The sequence below is a fragment of the Aethalodelphis obliquidens genome, unplaced genomic scaffold (assembly GCF_003676395.1).
Source record: "Aethalodelphis obliquidens isolate GAN/ISIS:26980383/991018 unplaced genomic scaffold, ASM367639v1 scaffold20, whole genome shotgun sequence".
Taxonomy (NCBI): Eukaryota; Metazoa; Chordata; class Mammalia; order Artiodactyla; family Delphinidae; genus Aethalodelphis; species Aethalodelphis obliquidens.
Genome location: NW_020837964.1, coordinates 4,039,622 through 4,057,400, shown reverse-complemented (window position 1 = coordinate 4,057,400; position 17,779 = coordinate 4,039,622). Strand labels below are relative to the sequence as shown.

Sequence of the window (17,779 nt, the reverse complement as noted above, 5' to 3'; positions counted from 1 at the left end):
GAAAATATTCATGGAGAGATCGGTTGCGTGACCTCAACCCCAGCCTTGATGAAGCTCCGCCCCACCACTGGTGGAGCTGTGGGCTTGACCAAGGGTTCAGGTCCTGCATTGCCTGGGACCCTTGTCCTGAATCCATTTCTGGTCCCTTCCAATGGCCAACTTTACATCTAGAGTGGGGTTCTTCACGTCTTAGAATTAGAGTCGGGGAGTGTGTGAATGCAAAGCAAATTGAAACTTTAGTTTCACTCACCTCTGATTGAAATGTGGTATTTTCTTCCCTGATGGGTGTTAGCCCCCAATCTGAGTAGCACTCGTAGGGCCAGCGACTTTCTCACGGGTAGGCATCCACGTGACGGAGGCACCTTGAAACAGCCTCTGCTGTCATGATCCCCAAATGACAGCAGTTAGAAGACCTGCCGCTAGGTTCTGTTTTCAATACGTTAATAAAGGTGCAGAGCTATGACGCTAACACACGTTTGTCTTAATACTTCGATGATGATATTAATACCTGATTTCCTTCTAATCTTTTCAATTTATCATTGCATTTTAAAACCATCGTTCTGAGAAGGTGTCCGTAGGCTGTACCAGGCTGCTAGAGGGACCCTTGGCACCAAGAAGATTAACGAGCCCTGCTCTAGAACCTTCTCATTCTAGATCCTGCTCTAGAGTGTCCCAAGGGCTCTCAGGCTGATGGGAAACAAGTAGAAAAATGTAAAGTTGAGGCCGTAAATAAAATAAGTGCAGGAACAAGCGTGTACTTTCAGACGCGTTTCTGTTTGCATTTACCCAATGATTCCTTTTACAGCAAATACAAGGCCTCCAGCTCCTTCACGGTGTCGAAGGTAAAAGGTAAGCCGGCCAGTCTTTTCTCATATGACCGCAATACGCAGGTTATCTTGGGTCTCCCTGGAACTGCATTCCTCTTAGTTACTGATTTAATGTTTACCGTGTCTGCTGATGTTGCTCTTCTCAGCACTGTAAAGATGGTTAAGAGGTTCCTGAGGAGGTTGATCCTTTAACTAATTTTTTTAAATATCATGACTTAGGGGGAGTTGCCCGGCAGTCCAGTGGTTAGCACTTGGCGCTTTCACTGCTGTGGCCCAGGTTCAGTCTCTGGTTTGGGAATTAAGATCCCGCAAACCGTGGGGCACGGTGAAAAAAAAAAAAAATCTGAACTTGGCCATGGACCTAGATAGCTAACCTGAAACACAGGCATGGGTTCCCAGCTGACTGTCACAGAAGTACTAATGCCTGGGTCTAGAGTAGCTAATAGGTTGCATAGGGAGTGTCAATTTCTAGTGAGCGATAGTGGCTACCTGGAGCGTCGTTTTGAGAAGGATTCTGAGGCCTCATTCTGGGCTCAGCAGAGCACGGAGCTTGATAGATTAGTAATGTCTGCCATGGACAAGAGAGGGAAACGTGGGGAAGTCCGTGGCCCATACTTGCTGTCTCTGGCCCAGATTTTTGTATGGCCTCCAGGATGTTCATTTGGCAGGGTGGCATGCATCCACGGGAGAGCACACTGTAACCAGAACTGGGGTCTGGTTTATGGTTGCCCAGACCGGGCACTTGACTGGAATAGTCTCAGGCAGGTGGGGATGCCAGGGTGCCCCACCCAGCACCCTCCCCTGGGCCCTGTCCTTGATTCTTGCCAACTGACCCTTTCTTCTTTTGGGAAACCAATTCTTGTCATTTGCCCTGGATACAAGAATATCTGGTTAGATATCTTTATAAAAACATATAGCAGGGGCTTCCCTGGTGGCGCAGTGGTTGAGAGTCCGCCTGCCGATGCAGGGGACACGGGTTCGTGCCCCGGTCCCGGAAGATCCCACATGCCACAGAGCGGCTGGGCCCGTGAGCCATGGCCGTTGAGCCTGCGCGTCCAGAGCCTGGGCTCTGCAATGGGAGAGGCCACAGCAGTGAGAGGCCTGCGTACTGCAAAAAAAAAGAAAAAGAAAAAACAAACAAAAAAAGCATATAGCAGCTTTTCCCCCTATTACAAAAGTAATGCCTGTTTATTCCAGATAATTTAAAAATACAGAGAATTGTTGGAAAAAAGACCTAAATTCCACCATTCAGAGATAACTGCTCTGAACATTTTGGTGGATAGCTGTAGTGTTTCTTTTCCCTCTGCATTAAGAGTATATACATTGGTAACGTATGCATTGATATGTTTTTAAAAATTGAAATGGAATTGGTAAACTGATTTTTTTTTTCAAATAATAATATATCAAGAATAGTCTTCTATACATTTAAGTGGACTTCTAAACCTCATTTTAGTGATTTCCCCAGCATCCCATTGTATAGCAGACCCTTGGGGTAGTGAACCAATCCCCTTGCTGGATTGCTGCATAGACCCCTGGCCCGTCCAAGTGATCGGCTGGACCAAGAGTGGGCAGACTACAGCCCTCAAGGCCAATCTTGTCTGCTGACTGTTTTGTAAATACAGTTTTAGTGGCACCTGGCCGCACCCATTCCTTCCCACATTGTCTGTGGCTGGTTCCTGCTACGATGGCATAGGGCCCACAGAGCTGGAAATATTTACCCTCTCGCTCTTTAAGGAAGAGTTTGCCGAGCCCTGGACTGGACAAGGACAGGCTGTCAGAGACTACAGGTGGCCAGTAGTAGAACCGCTTTCTTACATCTGTTGTTAAAACACAACATGTGACCTTGAAGGAAAGAGTCACCTGCCCCTTGGGAAGGGTGTGAGCAAAGAGCTCTAGGCTGGGAATCGGAAACGTGGACCCTCAACCATGTCCTGTGCAGCCCCAGGAGGTCTCTTAGCTTTTCTGGACCTCAGTTTCCCCATCTGTATAATTAGTATAATACCCGCCATGAGGCTCCAGCAGGATGAAGTAGAGGCAGAGGCTTCAAGGTGGAAAAGCACGATGCAAATGAAAAGTTTGCTCGCCCCACAGAGCAACTGTTTAGGGTGATCACACCTTCGACCTGTAGAAACGCTTGGGCCTTGGGTTTTATCTCATCCCTAGAGTGCCCCTGGGGGAGGTGCCAGGAGCATTGGGGCCTCATCCCAGCTCTCATCCCGGTTCGGGGGCCCAAGGAACCCCTAGGACCCGTTGTCCAGCAGCCTGTTTCACAGGCCAGTAGCCTGAGGCCCAGGCTTGCCCGTGACCTGACCCTTCCCCTACGTGTTCCTATTCACAGTGCAGGACCTGGACTGCTACACCACCGTGGCCCAGCTCTGCCCATATGAGAAGCCGGGGACCCACTGCCCAAGGTAAGGCTCCCTGGCATCTGGATTGGCAAACATGGGGGCCGAGAGAAGAAGGGCCAGGTTGGGTGGCGGGTCACTGCCCGGAGCCACGCGCAGCTGAGTTCTAGACGTGGCCCTGGTGTGTGTCCACCCAGGAAGTCAGTCGCTTTGTGCTCCGGGTCAAGGACCCACTTGACCTCTCCCTGAGACCCCTCGTTCGCAACCCTGGCTGCACATTGGAATTGCCTGAGAGGCATTAAAAGAACAAGTCCCAATCTCCGGGCGTGGCCCAGCAGGACAGCCACATCTTTAGAAGCTTCTGGGTGAGCCCCGTGTGTAGGCCCCGCTCTGGGAACTTAACTGAAAAGATGGCTTTGCCCTTCTCGATGTCACCTCCACTTGAAGGAGAGAGTATTTGACTTCATTTGCCCCCAGGCTCTTCCCAAGCCCCCAGACAGACCTTGGGACCTGTCGTTCTTGGCCTCTTAGATCCGTCGAGAGCTCTGGAAGCTGGGTGCCACTGGTCCCCTTGGAATCAGCTCCTTGATTCTTGTACTTGATCTGTTACGCTTTCCGTGGGTCACTTTAGAACTAGCTCGTTAAAACTCAGCTTTTTGGAGGTGTAATTTACACACAACAGAATCCACCTGTTACAAGTATACAGTTCGAGGTGGTTTGACAAATGTACACCACCATCGCGGCAGAGAACATTTTCATCACCCCAGCGCGCTCTCTTGCTGTCCGCACCCCTCCCTCCAGCTCCCACCCACATCCCTGCCAACCACTGACCTCCTTTCTGTCCCTGTAATCGTGCCTTTTCTGGAATCTCATATACGTGGAGCCGTCACAGCACGGAGCCTTGGGTATCTGCCTTCTTCCACTCTGCACAGTGCTTTGCGATTCATCCGTGTTGTGGAGGGAATCGGTGATTTGCTTTATCCTTTCATGTTGCCGAGTGGTGGGCGTTGCACTCTGTGGATGTACCGCAATGTGTTTGTCTAAGGAGTGGGTTTCACATGCATCTGCCCAAACCTTAATTGGCTGAGTTTTGGGAGGATGTTGCATCAGAACAAAAGAAGGGGTATCTCCAAAGTACCCGTTAGATCCTGTCAGAAGCTGGGTCATGTAGCTCTGAGATTCCACAAGCTGTGCGGCATGGCCAAAACAAAAACAAAACAAAAATCTAACAGGTGGAGAACCCTGAGGTGTGAGCAGGGAAGAGCCCCGGGAGGGGGCCAGTGAGGGGACCAGATGGGGTTCCTGAATCCTCCCCTTTGCTACTCACAAGCCAGAGGACTTCCAGATGTCGTTTTGGTTCCTTGGTCCCTGGGCTCCAGCCCATGGTGCACCTGTTCCGGTTAAAGACAAAAGACCTTTGTTTAAGTAAAGCTCATGTTCTTTCCCGGTGTGAGAGATTCCAGTTGGAGGCACTCTCCTCATCCCCTATGGCAGGGATGTGCTGACTGACGCAGCGGTGAGCCAACCCTTCCTGCCCCGGGTTATCAGTGCCCCCTGCCTGGAATATTCTGTGACTCACGGAGGTGAAGGCCTCCACCCTTTCCTCCCCTACACAGGGAAGTGGCGTTTCCAAAAATCTATTGATTGTAATCTCCATAATGTAGCCACAGTATGAACCAGCCAACATCCAAGAATGGGAGGCACAACCCCTTACAATCCCATACTCGCCTCTCTTAGATTTTTATTTCCTTTCACCTTTGCCGTTTGTACATATCTTGTTGTATGGAGGTTTTTTCCCCATAAATATATTCCATTTTATTAATAAGTGACTGGTCAGAAAAAAGAAACAGAAAGCATGCATTACTAAGGTACACTGAGTAAACCGGCAACTTTAATCAAGTAATCAACCAGCAAATGACCCAAAAACCTTTCATTCCTTTCATTTTAGTTACAGCTTTTAAAAATTTTATTTATTTATTAAAAAAAATGTTATTGGAGTATAGTTGATTTACAGTGTTGTGTTAGTTTCAGGTGTACAGCTAAGTGAATCAGTTATACATACATCTATCTCCACTCTTTTTTAGATTCTATTCCATATAGGCCATCACAGAGTATTGAGTAGAGTTCCCTATACAGTAGATCCTTATCAGTTATCTATTTCATATATAGCAGTGTATATACGTCAATCCCAGTCTCCCAATTTATGCCTCCCCATACGGGGTTTTAAAATTCTATATGCACTTTTAAGGAAGAATATCTTTATCACTGCTAGGGTAGGAGAGGCATATCTTTTTCTTAAAGAGTAAACCGTGTGGTAGTTGCCTTTCACCCAAGTGCTTAAATCTTGATGTTCAAATACAGAGGGCCAGCTGCTTTTCTCAAGAAATTTTGTTTTCTGCTGATTCTAACCATCACCTAAATGCTGCTTGTTTTCCAGAGTACATTGTCCGGCGCACTGCAAAGATGAGCCGTCCTACTGGGCTCCCGTGCTTGGCACCAACATCTATGCAGACGTGAGTATTCTGGCCTTTGCCACTGCCACCCCACAGAAACCACATTCCAAGGTCTGGACACCGGAAACCTGAGATGCCATTCCTGTGCCTCTGGCTAATTTTAGATCACTCATTTTTGCTACCATTGCCCTAGTTTCTCCATTTACAGAAATATTTGAACTTCCACCAATGTGTGCTCATGAATACGGACACAGGTGTACCTCCTCTTACACAGAGGGCTTCAGAGTTTGGTGAACTGAATTCTGCTTCTCTACTGACGTGCTTTTTTCATATGAAGGCTCCCATGCATCACACACATCATTCCCCCAGATACCTAACCACCCTTCTGGCTCTCCTGATGCATTTATAAGCTGCTCGTCCACTGTACTCACTGCATTTCTTTGTGGCTGTGTACACACGGAGCTAAAAGCACATGGAAGAAAATACAAGCTACCTCCAATTTACTACTTGTCAATAACCACTCTTATTATATTGGAGCCTGTTCTTCCATTTTTCCCTCCTAACTGTAGCAAGGAAGCTTTAGCCTGATTTTTCTTTTTCTTTTCCTTTTTTAAAAATTTTATTGAAGTATAGTTGATTTACAGTGTTATGTTCATTTCTCTCGTATAGCAGAGTGACTCAGTTACGCATATATAGCTTCCTACTCTTTTCCATTATGGTTTCTCACAGGATATTGAATATAGTTCCCTGTGCTACACCGTGGGACCTGGTTGTCGATCCGTCCCATATATAATAATTTAGTTTGCCTAGGCTGATTTTTCTGAAGTGAGGCCTTCAAAAAGTAGTCTGCTCCCTCCGGTGGTCCAGGCTTTAGGGACATGGTGATCCAGAAGATGTGACTGTGGTCACAGTTCTGCCCAACAGACTATTTGATCTTCTTGCCAAGTTGTTTATCTCTCCGTAGAACGAGCCAGAGCTGGGATTTTCTAGTCCAGGAAATCTTCTAGGTTTAAAAGTCCATGATGAGATCAGCATCGCTCATCCCCAGCTGACATTTTTACTCAGCCTTCATTTGTACCGTTCTCCCTCCCCCACGACCATCACCTTCGCCCCCATCTGCCTTCATTTATGCTGGAGTCCTGTAAATGGGAGGTCATTGAGTTCTGCCAAGTCAAAGCAACCTTCGTGGCTACCTGCCCCCCACCCCCATCTTTTTTTCTTTCCCGATTAAATGAGTCTTTTTTTTCTCCTTGAAAGCTGCTAATTCAAAATTGAGTTCTAAAAGTTTAATGAAGGAGTAAAATAATGTACATCCATTGTTATAGTAAATGTTTGAACCCAAATCTGCTACTGAAAGACAGCGTCTTCGATTTTCAAGTGCTTGAAGTGTAAAGGGAGGAGCAAAATGATTCCAGCCAAATACAAAGAAACAAATAGATAAAGCAGGAGTGGCAATATTGCTATCGGAGGAAGTGGAATTTAAAGTTAAACATACTGAATGGGACATGACAGTTCGTTATGCAGTGGCACGAAAGGTACAATTCATGAAGATATGAAAATCAAATCTGTATGCTCCAAACAGTGTAGCAGCTAAACGTATAAAGAAAAAAAAGAAGAAAAAGAAAAGAGAAAAAGAAACAATATTTAGAAATACAAGAACTTGATGAAAATTTAGTAATATTACAAGGCTACTTTTTACTGTATTTTAGGCTCTTAAAAAAACACCATCTCTAGGTATTGTTATCCCCATCTTACAGACAAGGAAAGTGAGGCTCAGAATAACCTGCCCCAAATCACCCAGCTAGTACATGGCAACGGCGAGATGCAAATGAGGGTGTATCTTGCCTTAGGGTCTGTTCTTTCCCTACCCTGTTCTGCCTTGTTTGAACGCACCCACCCTCGTAAATGCACAGGTGTGAACAGGCCTGTTGGTGAAATCCTGTATACAGTCTCTTCTTCACTAGGGTTTTGAGCTTTTGGAAGCACTGTGCTCATGACAGGGCTTGGCACCCAATAATTGTTCTATTCATGTTTGTTGAAACAACAAATGAGCAAAAATACTCCAGTAGTCAGTGCTTAAACAGCGCTTCCGAGAATAAAAGAAGGAAGCAAGAAAGGAGAAAGAGAAAGCTACCTCCGTATCAGAGGTTCTTTTCTGGCCTTGGTTTCTAGGTCACTCTGTATTCTGGGAAATGATGATGCCTTTTGGAAAATGTCTGTTTCGCGGAGAGATTTATTTTGGGAGCGTTGTCTCCAGACCTTCGAAGGGCCTAACAGTGCCTGCAGTTCCTGCCTGCTCCCCCGGACTGCATTGGCTGGCAGAGCCCGTGCTTTGTGGTGAGCTGCAGGCGGGAGAAGCAGCAGGGTATAGCCTACGAATGAAGTCTGGGTCGGAAGATGCAGACTGAAACCCCAGCTGTGCCATTCACCAGTCGTGGGATGGTGGACCAGCCTTCTTCCCTGCTCTGAACCTGAGTTTTCTTATCTGTCCTCTCTCCCTCGGTGGCTGGATAAATTCTCACACTCGTGCATACATCAGAATCCCCCAGAGGGCTGTTCAAACGGTTCCGGGTCCCACCCCACGTGTTTCCGACTCACGGGGTCTGAGGTAGAGCCGGAGCATCTGCATTTCCAGCGAGTTCCAGGTGACACTGATGTTGCTGGTCTGGGACTGCACGTTGAGGACCACTGGGTTAGAGAGGACAGTCCCTTGAGAATTTTCGATAATGGTGGTGGTGAGAATGATGATTATGGTGATATTTGTCTTATTAACGAACATCTATCGAGCCCTTACTGTGTGCAAGCCTGCATTTAGCCCTTGGTCTTACTTAATCGTCTCGATAGGCCCTCTTAGGTTCTTACTGACCCCTGTGGAGCAGTAATGTGGATTGCCGGTCTGGGTAGCAGTCGCAGCTCTGCTGTTTGCTAGCCCAGTGATTGGGGGCAAGTCATTTAACCCCTGTTAAGAGGGAATAATGATAATAATAATAATAAATACCTACCTTGCAGGTTAGTGGGAGATTACCATATCAATCATGTGAAACACCTAGAACTGGGCCCACCCTGGTAAATGCTCAAAAGGGTTACCAATATGATCCTCACTTTATTAATTAATTAATTTTATTTTTGGCTGCGTTGGGTCTTCGTTGCTGCACGCGGGCTTTTTCTCTAGTTGTGGCGAGCGGGGGCTACTCTTCGTTGCGGTGCGCGGGCTTCTCACTGCAGTGGCTTCCCTTGTGGCGGAGCACGGGCTCTAGGCGCGCGGGCTTAGTTGCTCCGCGGCATGTGGGATCTTCCCGGACCAGGGCTCGAACCCATGTCCCCTGCACTGGCAGGCGGATTCTTAACCACTGCGTCACCAGGGAAGCCCCTGATCCTCGCTTTATACTAAGAAAATAGAGGCTCCGGGGGTTAAAATAGGTCATCCAAGACCACACAGCCAACAAGTGGTGGGGACAGTGTTGCTGAGACCAGATCTTTGTTGATGGTGGTGGTTAATAAATATTCAGATATCGGTGTTGCCTTGGGTCCTGAGGAGAGAAAGCAGATAACTTGTACCTCTGGGGAAGAAGCAGGGAGAGGAGAGGGGTGGGAAGAGGTAGGGGGCAAGGGGAGGAAAGGGTTTGTCCAGCATCAGCGGTGGAAGACGCGTGCAGTGATCGCTGGGCCCGTGCGGGAAGGATCAGGCTGTGCGTGTGTGGTTCCCATTCCCACGGCTGGATGTTATCATGGGAAACTTCTGTGCCTCTGCTGCCCAGAAATCCTCCGGGGACGGGGCAAAGGACTGTCACAGAGGCCGCAACACCAAAGCGCCCACCTCCTGGCAGCTACCATCAGAGGATGTGCCTCCCCAGGCAGGCCCTGGGGCTGGTAACTCAGAGGGTGAGCAATACTGAGGGAGACAGAAAAAAACCCCAGCTCTGCCTGCCGGTGAGAAGCCCCACCCACGCTCGCTTCCACAGCTCAGCCCCGCTCGCAGCGAACTTCGAAGGATTCTACAATGATCATTTCATTTCCAAGGTCTCCCTGCCTCTCTTTTAGATGGCAGCAGATTTATTGCTTCTTAATCTTCTGGGGGCACAAACCCTTCTGAGAACTGAAAAGCTGTGGATCCTTCCTCCAGGGGGATAAAAAGGCTTCCTTGTGCCGACAGGGTTGACCAACCATCCCAGTTTGCCTGAGATGCGGGGTTTCCTGGGCTCGGTGCTAAAACCTCGAAAGTTCTTGCTGACCCTGTAGGTCCACAGAGTTATGCCCGTAGCCTCAGGGCCTCACAGACCGCCCCACCCCCACCCCAGAGCCCACTTCAGGCTAAGGAACCCTGCCCTCATCCATTTAATTTATTTACTGAAGACAAGACATGTTTGTGCGGGGTTAGAAAAACTGGCCTTCAGTTACTCAAGTTGATTAGTGGTGGAAACCGAGAAATCCAGTTCTCCCGTCTTTAGCATGAGGGTGCCTTTCAACTCTGAGCCTCTCCACCTTTTAACAGCAGTATTAACTTCCCAGGGAGCAGGCAGGGCGGGGCCTTCTGCTGTGAGCATTTTTTCCTTCTTCTGCAAAACCAGTAACTTGTCTGGAATGACCTGGATTTGGAAGGGACGTGGCAGGAGCTGACAGTCTGAAAGGCTGTTGGGTCTTTCTCATGCTGCTTCTCTCTGCCTCTGACCCTCCCACCTCCCTCTTGTAAGGACCCCTGAGATTCCACTGGGCCCACCCGGGCAATCCAGGATCCTCTCCCATTGCATGTGAAGTCCTTGTGCCATGTCAGGTCACATATCCACAGGTTCCAGGGACGAGGATGGGCATTTTGGGGGCCCTTTATTCTGCCGACCATAGAAGCACAGACTTTGCCGTCCGCCAGACCTCATTTGGAATCACTCCCAAACCCTGAACTGTCTGCAGGGCGTTGGCAACGTCCTCTAATCTTGCTGACCCTGTGCTTTCTGGCCTGTAAAGTGGGAATGACAGTAGTCACCCATGTCATTGGAAGATTAAATGAGATGACAAACAAAAGGCAGCCCAGGCTGGTATTTAATAAGCTCAGAGTCGACGATAGCTCCACTTACCATGAAGGAGGCTGTTCACCCCACAGATGGATTAGCTCTGCTCGTGTCTGCAGCCCCGGCTGCACCTGACAATCACCCAGCAAGTGTTTAAAATACTCAGTCAAAAAAATAAAATAAAATAAAATAAAATACTCAGTCTCGGGCTTCACCCCGGAGCAAGTGAATCTGGGGGTGGGAGGGATGGGAAGGGCGGGGACTTGGGCATCGTCTTCACATAAAGATGCTGCAGGTGGCTCTGAGCTGCAGTGAGGGTGGGGAGTCACTGCCAGGGCCAGTGTTAGGTTCCAGCACAGGCCAGATGCAATGACCGCGGAAGAGGCAGGAGGGTGCTACCTACCTGGTTCTTAACCTTGAGTGTGTGTCAGGATCACCTGGCCCTCACCTGAGGAGGTTCTGAGTCAGTAGGTCAGGGGGAGGCCCAGGAGGCTGCATCTTTAGCGGGCACCAGCCATCGCACCCCTGAATGAATTTCCCCAACTTTGGGAAATGTTGATTAGTTACTCTCAGACAGTCCAATCTGAGGGCCATTTTTCTATTGGATAAGTTAAGCCCCTAATGAAAGTTTAACTCGACAATTTTGTTACCCAGGAATTAGATGATTTGATGACTGTAGAAAACAACACATCCTACCCTTGCTTGAAACCCAGTGGCTCATTTGGCACCTGGAATGAACCCAGACCCCACCCTGTGGCCCTCACACACCCATGTGACTGGCCCTTTCTCACCTCTCCCCCTCTCCTACCACATTCTGCTGGACTCACTGTATTCCAGCCACCCTGTCGCTCCTTCTGTACTTTGGACATGACAAGTTCATTCCCACCCCAGGGCCTTTGCACGAGCTGCTCCCTCTGCCTGGGACGCTCTGGCCAGAGATATTCCCATGGCTGTGGCTGGTTCCTGTGTTGTCACTCTGATCTGAGCTCAAATGTCACGTCAAGAGCAGTCTTTCCTTGTTAACCGTTCTAAAAGAGCTCCCTCCACCAGTCATTTTTTCTCGTGATCTGGTTTTGTTTTCTTCATAGCCTGAGTCCCTTGTTTGTCCGTCTCCCTTGACTTCATGAAGGCACAGTCTTTATTTTGTTCCCCGCCGAATCCTCCTATATCCAGTACAGTGCCCGGCACATAGTAGGTGCTCAGAAAATATTTGTTGATAAAATGAACAAATGAATGAATGGACGGATGAGGCCAGGTCTCCCTGGAGAGACCACTGAGGAATCGAGGTAGCCATGGTTACTTCCTAGGCCGCGGTTACTTCCTAGAGGTTCCTTGGCCACCCGCCAGGAGGCCAAGTAACGGTTGACCCCAGCAGGGCTTCTTCACCCGAGCACCTGCCCTTGACACTGATCACAGCTCTTCCTGGGCTTTCAGACTTCAAGCATCTGTAAGACCGCCGTGCACGCAGGAGTCATCAGAAACAAGAGCGGGGGTTACGTGGACGTGATGCCCGTGGATAAAAAGAAGATCTACGTGGGCTCTCTCAGGAACGGAGTTCAGTCTGAAAGGTAGGGCGGCTGCGTCCTCGGACCCTCGACACCCAAGGCCAGTGAGGGGCATTGGAGGAGGGCCAAAGACAGTGCCCTTTAAAATAATCAGAACGCCCAGGACAAGCCTGTCCTTCTCTTTTCTCTTCCTTTTTTTTTTCACAATAAGAACTTTTCTCTGTGACCAGCACATGTTTTATAGACAATTTAGAGGCATCAGATAAGCCCAAAGGAAAACAAGCATCTGTTACCCGTCACCTGGGAGAGTTGCTGAGATTTTTGGTGTGTGTCCCAAAAAAGGGTCCTTTTTCTATATGTGTGTGTGCGGCCCCCGCCCACGTCCCCAACAAAACAGTGGGATCAAATTGTAGTCACACAATGGTTATGTATAGCTGCATCAGAATGTAGTTGCATCTCGTTACATAAATAAGAGCTGAGTCTGCAGTGCGGCAGACCTAGGCCCTGCTTCTTACCAGCTTTGTGACCTTGAGCAGGGCGCCGGAGCCTCCGTTTCCTCGCCTGTGACATGGGTATAACCATAGTCTCCACTTTAGGGGACTGTTGGGAGGCTTGGTGGAAATGTTGCCTAGCTCTGCTTTTTTTTTTTTTAATTAATTAATTTATTTATTTATTTATTCATGGCTGCGTTGGGTGTTCGCTGCTGCATGGTCTTTCTCTAGTTGCGGTGAGCGAGGGTTACTCTTCCTTGCGGCACACGGGCTTCTCACTGCGGTGGCTTCTCTTGTTGCGGAGCACGGGCTCTAGGCGCGCGGGCTTCAGTAGTTGTGGCACGCGGGCTCAGTAGTTGTGGCACGCGGGCTCTAGAGCGCAGGCTCATTAGTTGTGGCACACGGGCTTAGTTGCTCCGCGGCATGTGGGATCTTCCCGGACCAGGGCCCGAACCCGTGTCCCCTGCATCAGCAGGCGGATTCTTAACCACTGCACCACCAGAGAAGTAGCCCGCCTAGCTCTTCTTGCCAGGACACCAGTCACGTTGGATTGGGGCCCACGCTAATGACCGCATTTTAATTTAATCACCTCTTTGAAGTCCCTGTCTCCCAAGTACAGTCATATTCTGAGGGTACCGGAGACTAGGACTTCAACAGATAAACTTGGGGGCACGATTCAGCCCATAGCAGAGGGGAATGCTGAAGATTTTATGTTTGAGGGAGCGCTTTAGAAAAGGAATGTTAAATCAAGAATACAAAATATGTCGGGTCCCTTGAAGCCTGGGCTTTCACGGCTCCAGGGAACTTCTCGGCTGTCCCCACCCTCCCAGCCCCCTGGGGCGCTTTGGGCCCCAGGATGGTGCTTCCCAGGTATGGGAAGACCCTGCAGAATCAAGTGACGCAGAATCCCAGGGTTCTGAGCTAGAGTTAAGAGCTTCTGCATTTTCTCCTGCAAAGTTTGCAACCTCTGTTTGGGAAAAGCGTAATGAAGGGAAATTCCATTGATTTAATGGGAGGGAAATGAAGCAGCTGATTAGGTGGAATTTCCTGGCCAGGCTGGAAAGAAATGCCAGGACCCCAATCTCTTGAGCTCTTTGTGCCCCTTTAGGAGAAACCGTCTTGGTGAGAAGCTGGTAGGCTGGGCTTTGTTTTCTCTCCCCACCTTAGAGAGAAAAGACCCCAGCAGCCGCCACCCCCATCCCAGGGCTGAGACACAGGTGGGTGTCTGGGGAGGGTTAGGGACTGAGAGGGGCTCCCCCAAAGTATCTTCTTCCCCACTGTTAACTCCCCCGCCACCCGTAGTTCTCTCTGCCCAAAGGACCCGCCCAAATTGCGCCGTCATTATAAGTACAGTGGCCCTTTGGTATCCGTGGGGCCTTGGTTCCAGGATCCCCCAAAGATACCCCAATCTGCGGATGCTCAGGTCCTTACCTACAGTGTCAGGGTACAGGAGGCCGTCTACATCCACGGACTCCGCAGCCGCGGATGGTTGAATCGTGGGTGCACGGATGCAGAGCCTGCGGATGCGGGAGGCCGACTGTGTCTTCTTCCAGGCAGCCTTTTCTAGGCCCCGGGGTGGTTGATGCCCACCACACTATTCAGAGAAGTTTTAGCAAGTGGAGATTCTGCTTCCGTTCCTTCTCGAACCCTTTCCCCTGAGTAGGTCCTGCGTGCTGAAATCTGTGGTGATGTGTGGGTGAGTTTCCCAAGCTTTAGAGGGGAAAATGATAGCACCTGCCCCCTGGGGTGCTGGTAAAACAGTGGGTCTCCAAGTGGCTCCCGTACCAGCAGCATCGAGATCAACGGGGGCTTTGCTAGAAAAGCACGTTCTCCGGCCCCCCTCGGACACACCCTCGGGGAACAGGCTGGGCAGGCTGCGTGGACCTGCCCTCTGGGGGTCCTGATGCCCACTGGAGGGTGAGAGCCGCTACTGTGAGGGTGACGCCAGGGTGACCACGTCCCTGGCACACAGTCAGCACCGCCCATGATTCTGATAGTTTGTGATGCAGAGTCATTGATTTCCTACGTATTCAGGGTGGCCTGGACCGGTGCTGGGATCCGTGGGCACCAGCATGATAGAGTCCGCCCTGCACGTACAGAGGGAAGAGACCAGGCCAGGAGGGCACACAGGGTCCGATGGCGTTTGCGACCCCGCCGCACTGCTCACCAGCTGGGTGTCCTTGGGCAGGCAGTCTCCCCACACCTCGGTCCCTTCCTCTGTCAGTGGCTACTGTGAGGATTAAATGAGACAGTATGGGCAAAGCACTCACCCAGTGGCTCTGAGTAAGTGTCTGATGGATCCGCTGGCCTCGTTGCTATGACATAACCTCTAAGGCCTGTTGCAAACCTCAAGACGCTATGGTTCTTGTCACGTAGGGGCAGGTAACTCGGTTGTAGGAAATAGCCTGCATGGATTATCTTCTGGACAAGGACAAAAGCATCCTACAGGAATTGTTTTTTCGCCCTGGCATCCATCCTTTCCACCTGCACTCACCCATCAGGTGGCATATGCGTGGTGAGCCCTTATGATGTCCCAGGCACTGGGACCTCTGCCCTGGTGGGGCTTATCATCTAGTTGGGGCACAGACCATGCAGAAATAACAACATCATCTGTAGCAGGGCACAGGCATCATGGCTGTGGAGGGATGTACCAGGGAGCCGAGTACACCAAGCGGGGCCCCACCTTACTATCTGGAGGTGCCTCCCTGGTGACGTGGCTCCTGCAGAGATATCTGGATGCCCCAGGCAGGGCCATGCTCCATCCTCCCCTTGTTTAGATGGGACCTCGGTGGCCCTCTGCGTAGAGACGAGGGCTGAGAAATTTCCCCAGAGCCTGTTCCCATTAGGAACTCTGGGAACCCAGCCTGGGACCGGAGGGTGGCTCTGTCCCCAGTGTCTGCTGGGACCGTGGAGTGGTCACAGCAGTCCCAAGGGAGATGTGGACACTGGACATATAGCAACCCGTTCACAGCAAGCTGCATTCTAAATTTAGGGAATCCTTCAATCCATCAAACAAACAAAACCTCCTCTACAGAATTCTCAGGACACGGGCCAAAAGTTGTTTCTGCTTCAGAGTGGCTTTGGTTTAGCAATTGTCTGTTTTTAGAAGAGGATTTCCTGAAAGTTTTGAAAGATGACCATGCAGAACTGGGATAATGTAAGAGGACGGGCACTTTCTCTCTCCCGCACGTGCCCATGAAGGAAGGGAAGGAAGAGGGGTGTGGAAGAGCTTCAGATGTTGGGACCAGGGTTTGTCCAGATGTTCTCGGAAAGAAGCTGGACATCTGGATGGATATCAGTTCAGGATTTTTTCTGAGACCAGGACCACTTTTTTTTTTTTTTTTTTTTTTTTTGCGGTACGCGGGGCTCTCACTGCTGTGGCCTCTCCCGTTGCGGAGCACAGGCTCCGGACGCTCAGGCTCAGCGGCCATGGCTTACGGGCCCAGCCGCTCCGTGGCATGTGGGATCCTCCCGGACCGGGGCACGAACCCATGTCCCCTGCATCGGCAGGCGGACTCTGAACCACTGTGCCACCAGGGAAGCCCCCAGGACCATTTTTTAAGACAGATTTTACAATGAGATTGGGAAATATACCAATGACAGATAACATCCGTGGTTACTTGGTTTTAACAGATATAACCTGTTTATAGAGGTTGATGGTATGTATGTGGATGGACCTTTATCCAAATAGTAGACTCACTGAACTAGCATTTATGGGGCAGCTCCTGTGTGCTGGACACTGTCCTCGGGGCCGGAGCCATGGCAGGGACGGAAGAGAATCCTCAGGGGCCTCTGTTTACTGCGGCATGTCCCAGACGCGTACCGCGAGCCACATATGGGATTTTGAAGTTTCTAGTAATCACAGTAAAAAGAAACAGATGGGAGAATTTAGAGTATATTTCATTTAATCCAGTGTATCAAAAATATTATCTTCAATACGTATGAATAGAAGTATTGATGAGAAACTTGCACTCTCCTTTATTCATAAGAGCTGGGAGACCTACCCGGTATTTTGCACACAGAGCACGTCTCAGTTTGGGCGAGCTGCATTTCAAGCACTCGGTAGCCACTGTGAGCTCTGGGAGTTTCAAGCGTTGGACGTCTGAAAATCTCTCGACATGTCCAGAAACTCTGGGAAGCAGAAACCATTGAGCCGTTATTTCCAGATCGAATGAGCTTAGCACTCTCCCCCAAGCCAGCTGGACCAAGGCTGAACTGGTTTCCTCTGCCGTCTCCCTCCCTGCCTGTTCCCGCTTCCCAGCGCTCTTAAGATCTGTACACACATTAGCTCATCTCGTCCTCCCAACAGCCCCATGAGGCAGGGACGACAGTTTATCAGTAAGGAAAGGGAGGCACAGAGAGGTAAAGCAACTTGCCCAAGGTCACTCAGCCAGCAAGCAGCAGGGCCAGGACTTGAACCCAGGACGCCTGCTCCAGCACCCATGCTTATAACCAGCACACGTGACTCCTCACTGCAGACAAGTCATTGACCTTGGGGCACAGGCCCTTCCCAGAAGGGGTTGGGGTGAGCCTTACAGTCCTAAGGTATACTTGTTTGTAACCCTAAAAATCTTTATTAGAAAAGAAATACATACTTATTATTTAAATAATATGTCTAGGGATTAGAAAAAAAGAGTTCCCGCAGGCACCCCATTAACCTCTGTTAACTGCTTACTTATAGCTCTTCCAGGCCTTTTTTTCCCCCGGGCAACACACGTAAAAATGAAAATGGAGATTGTGTATACACCCTGCTCTGAAATTTTTTTCTTTAAAAAATATTTCATAGTTCATGAAATAAGATGAAGAGGTTTGCTGATTCGTTGGGGATTGGGCTTTTGTGTGGATAACTTGTTCATCGCCGTGCATGTACCCACCATTCTCCCGATGGGAGAATGAGGCTTAAACCTAGCAGGGTGACGGTATCCACGGCCCATGGCTTTGAGCGCCTGCTAACTGCGAAGCACTGACTCAGATGCTTTCCCTGGATAAGCTCATTCACTTCCTACAGGGTCCCTGAGGAGGGGGTACTTTTATGGACCCTGTTTACCTATGTGGGAACTGAGACTCAGAGAAACAGATTGACCACCCCAAGGTCCGACAGATAAGATCTGAAACTGTGTCTGACTCTTGAATTTTCCTGGAAGGTCAGTAGAGG

At 49.6% G+C, this 17,779-nt stretch overlaps 1 protein-coding gene across 4 annotated transcripts in view; it reads left to right on the top strand.

The window, feature by feature from the left end:
• CRISPLD2 (cysteine rich secretory protein LCCL domain containing 2) overlaps positions 1-17,779 on the top strand; it is an 84,194-nt gene that overhangs the window by 42,817 nt on the left and 23,598 nt on the right. For all 4 annotated transcript variants that reach the window (XR_003435381.1, XR_003435380.1, XR_003435382.1 and 1 more), the window contains exons 11-14: positions 806-849; positions 3,166-3,238; positions 5,610-5,685; positions 12,063-12,196. Coding sequence is in view for 1 of the 4 variants with exons in the window: in XM_027119090.1 (XP_026974891.1) it covers positions 806-849; positions 3,166-3,238; positions 5,610-5,685; positions 12,063-12,196 (327 nt within the window). In the remaining 3 variants the exon portion in view is untranslated. The remainder of the gene's footprint in view (positions 1-805; positions 850-3,165; positions 3,239-5,609; positions 5,686-12,062; positions 12,197-17,779) is intronic.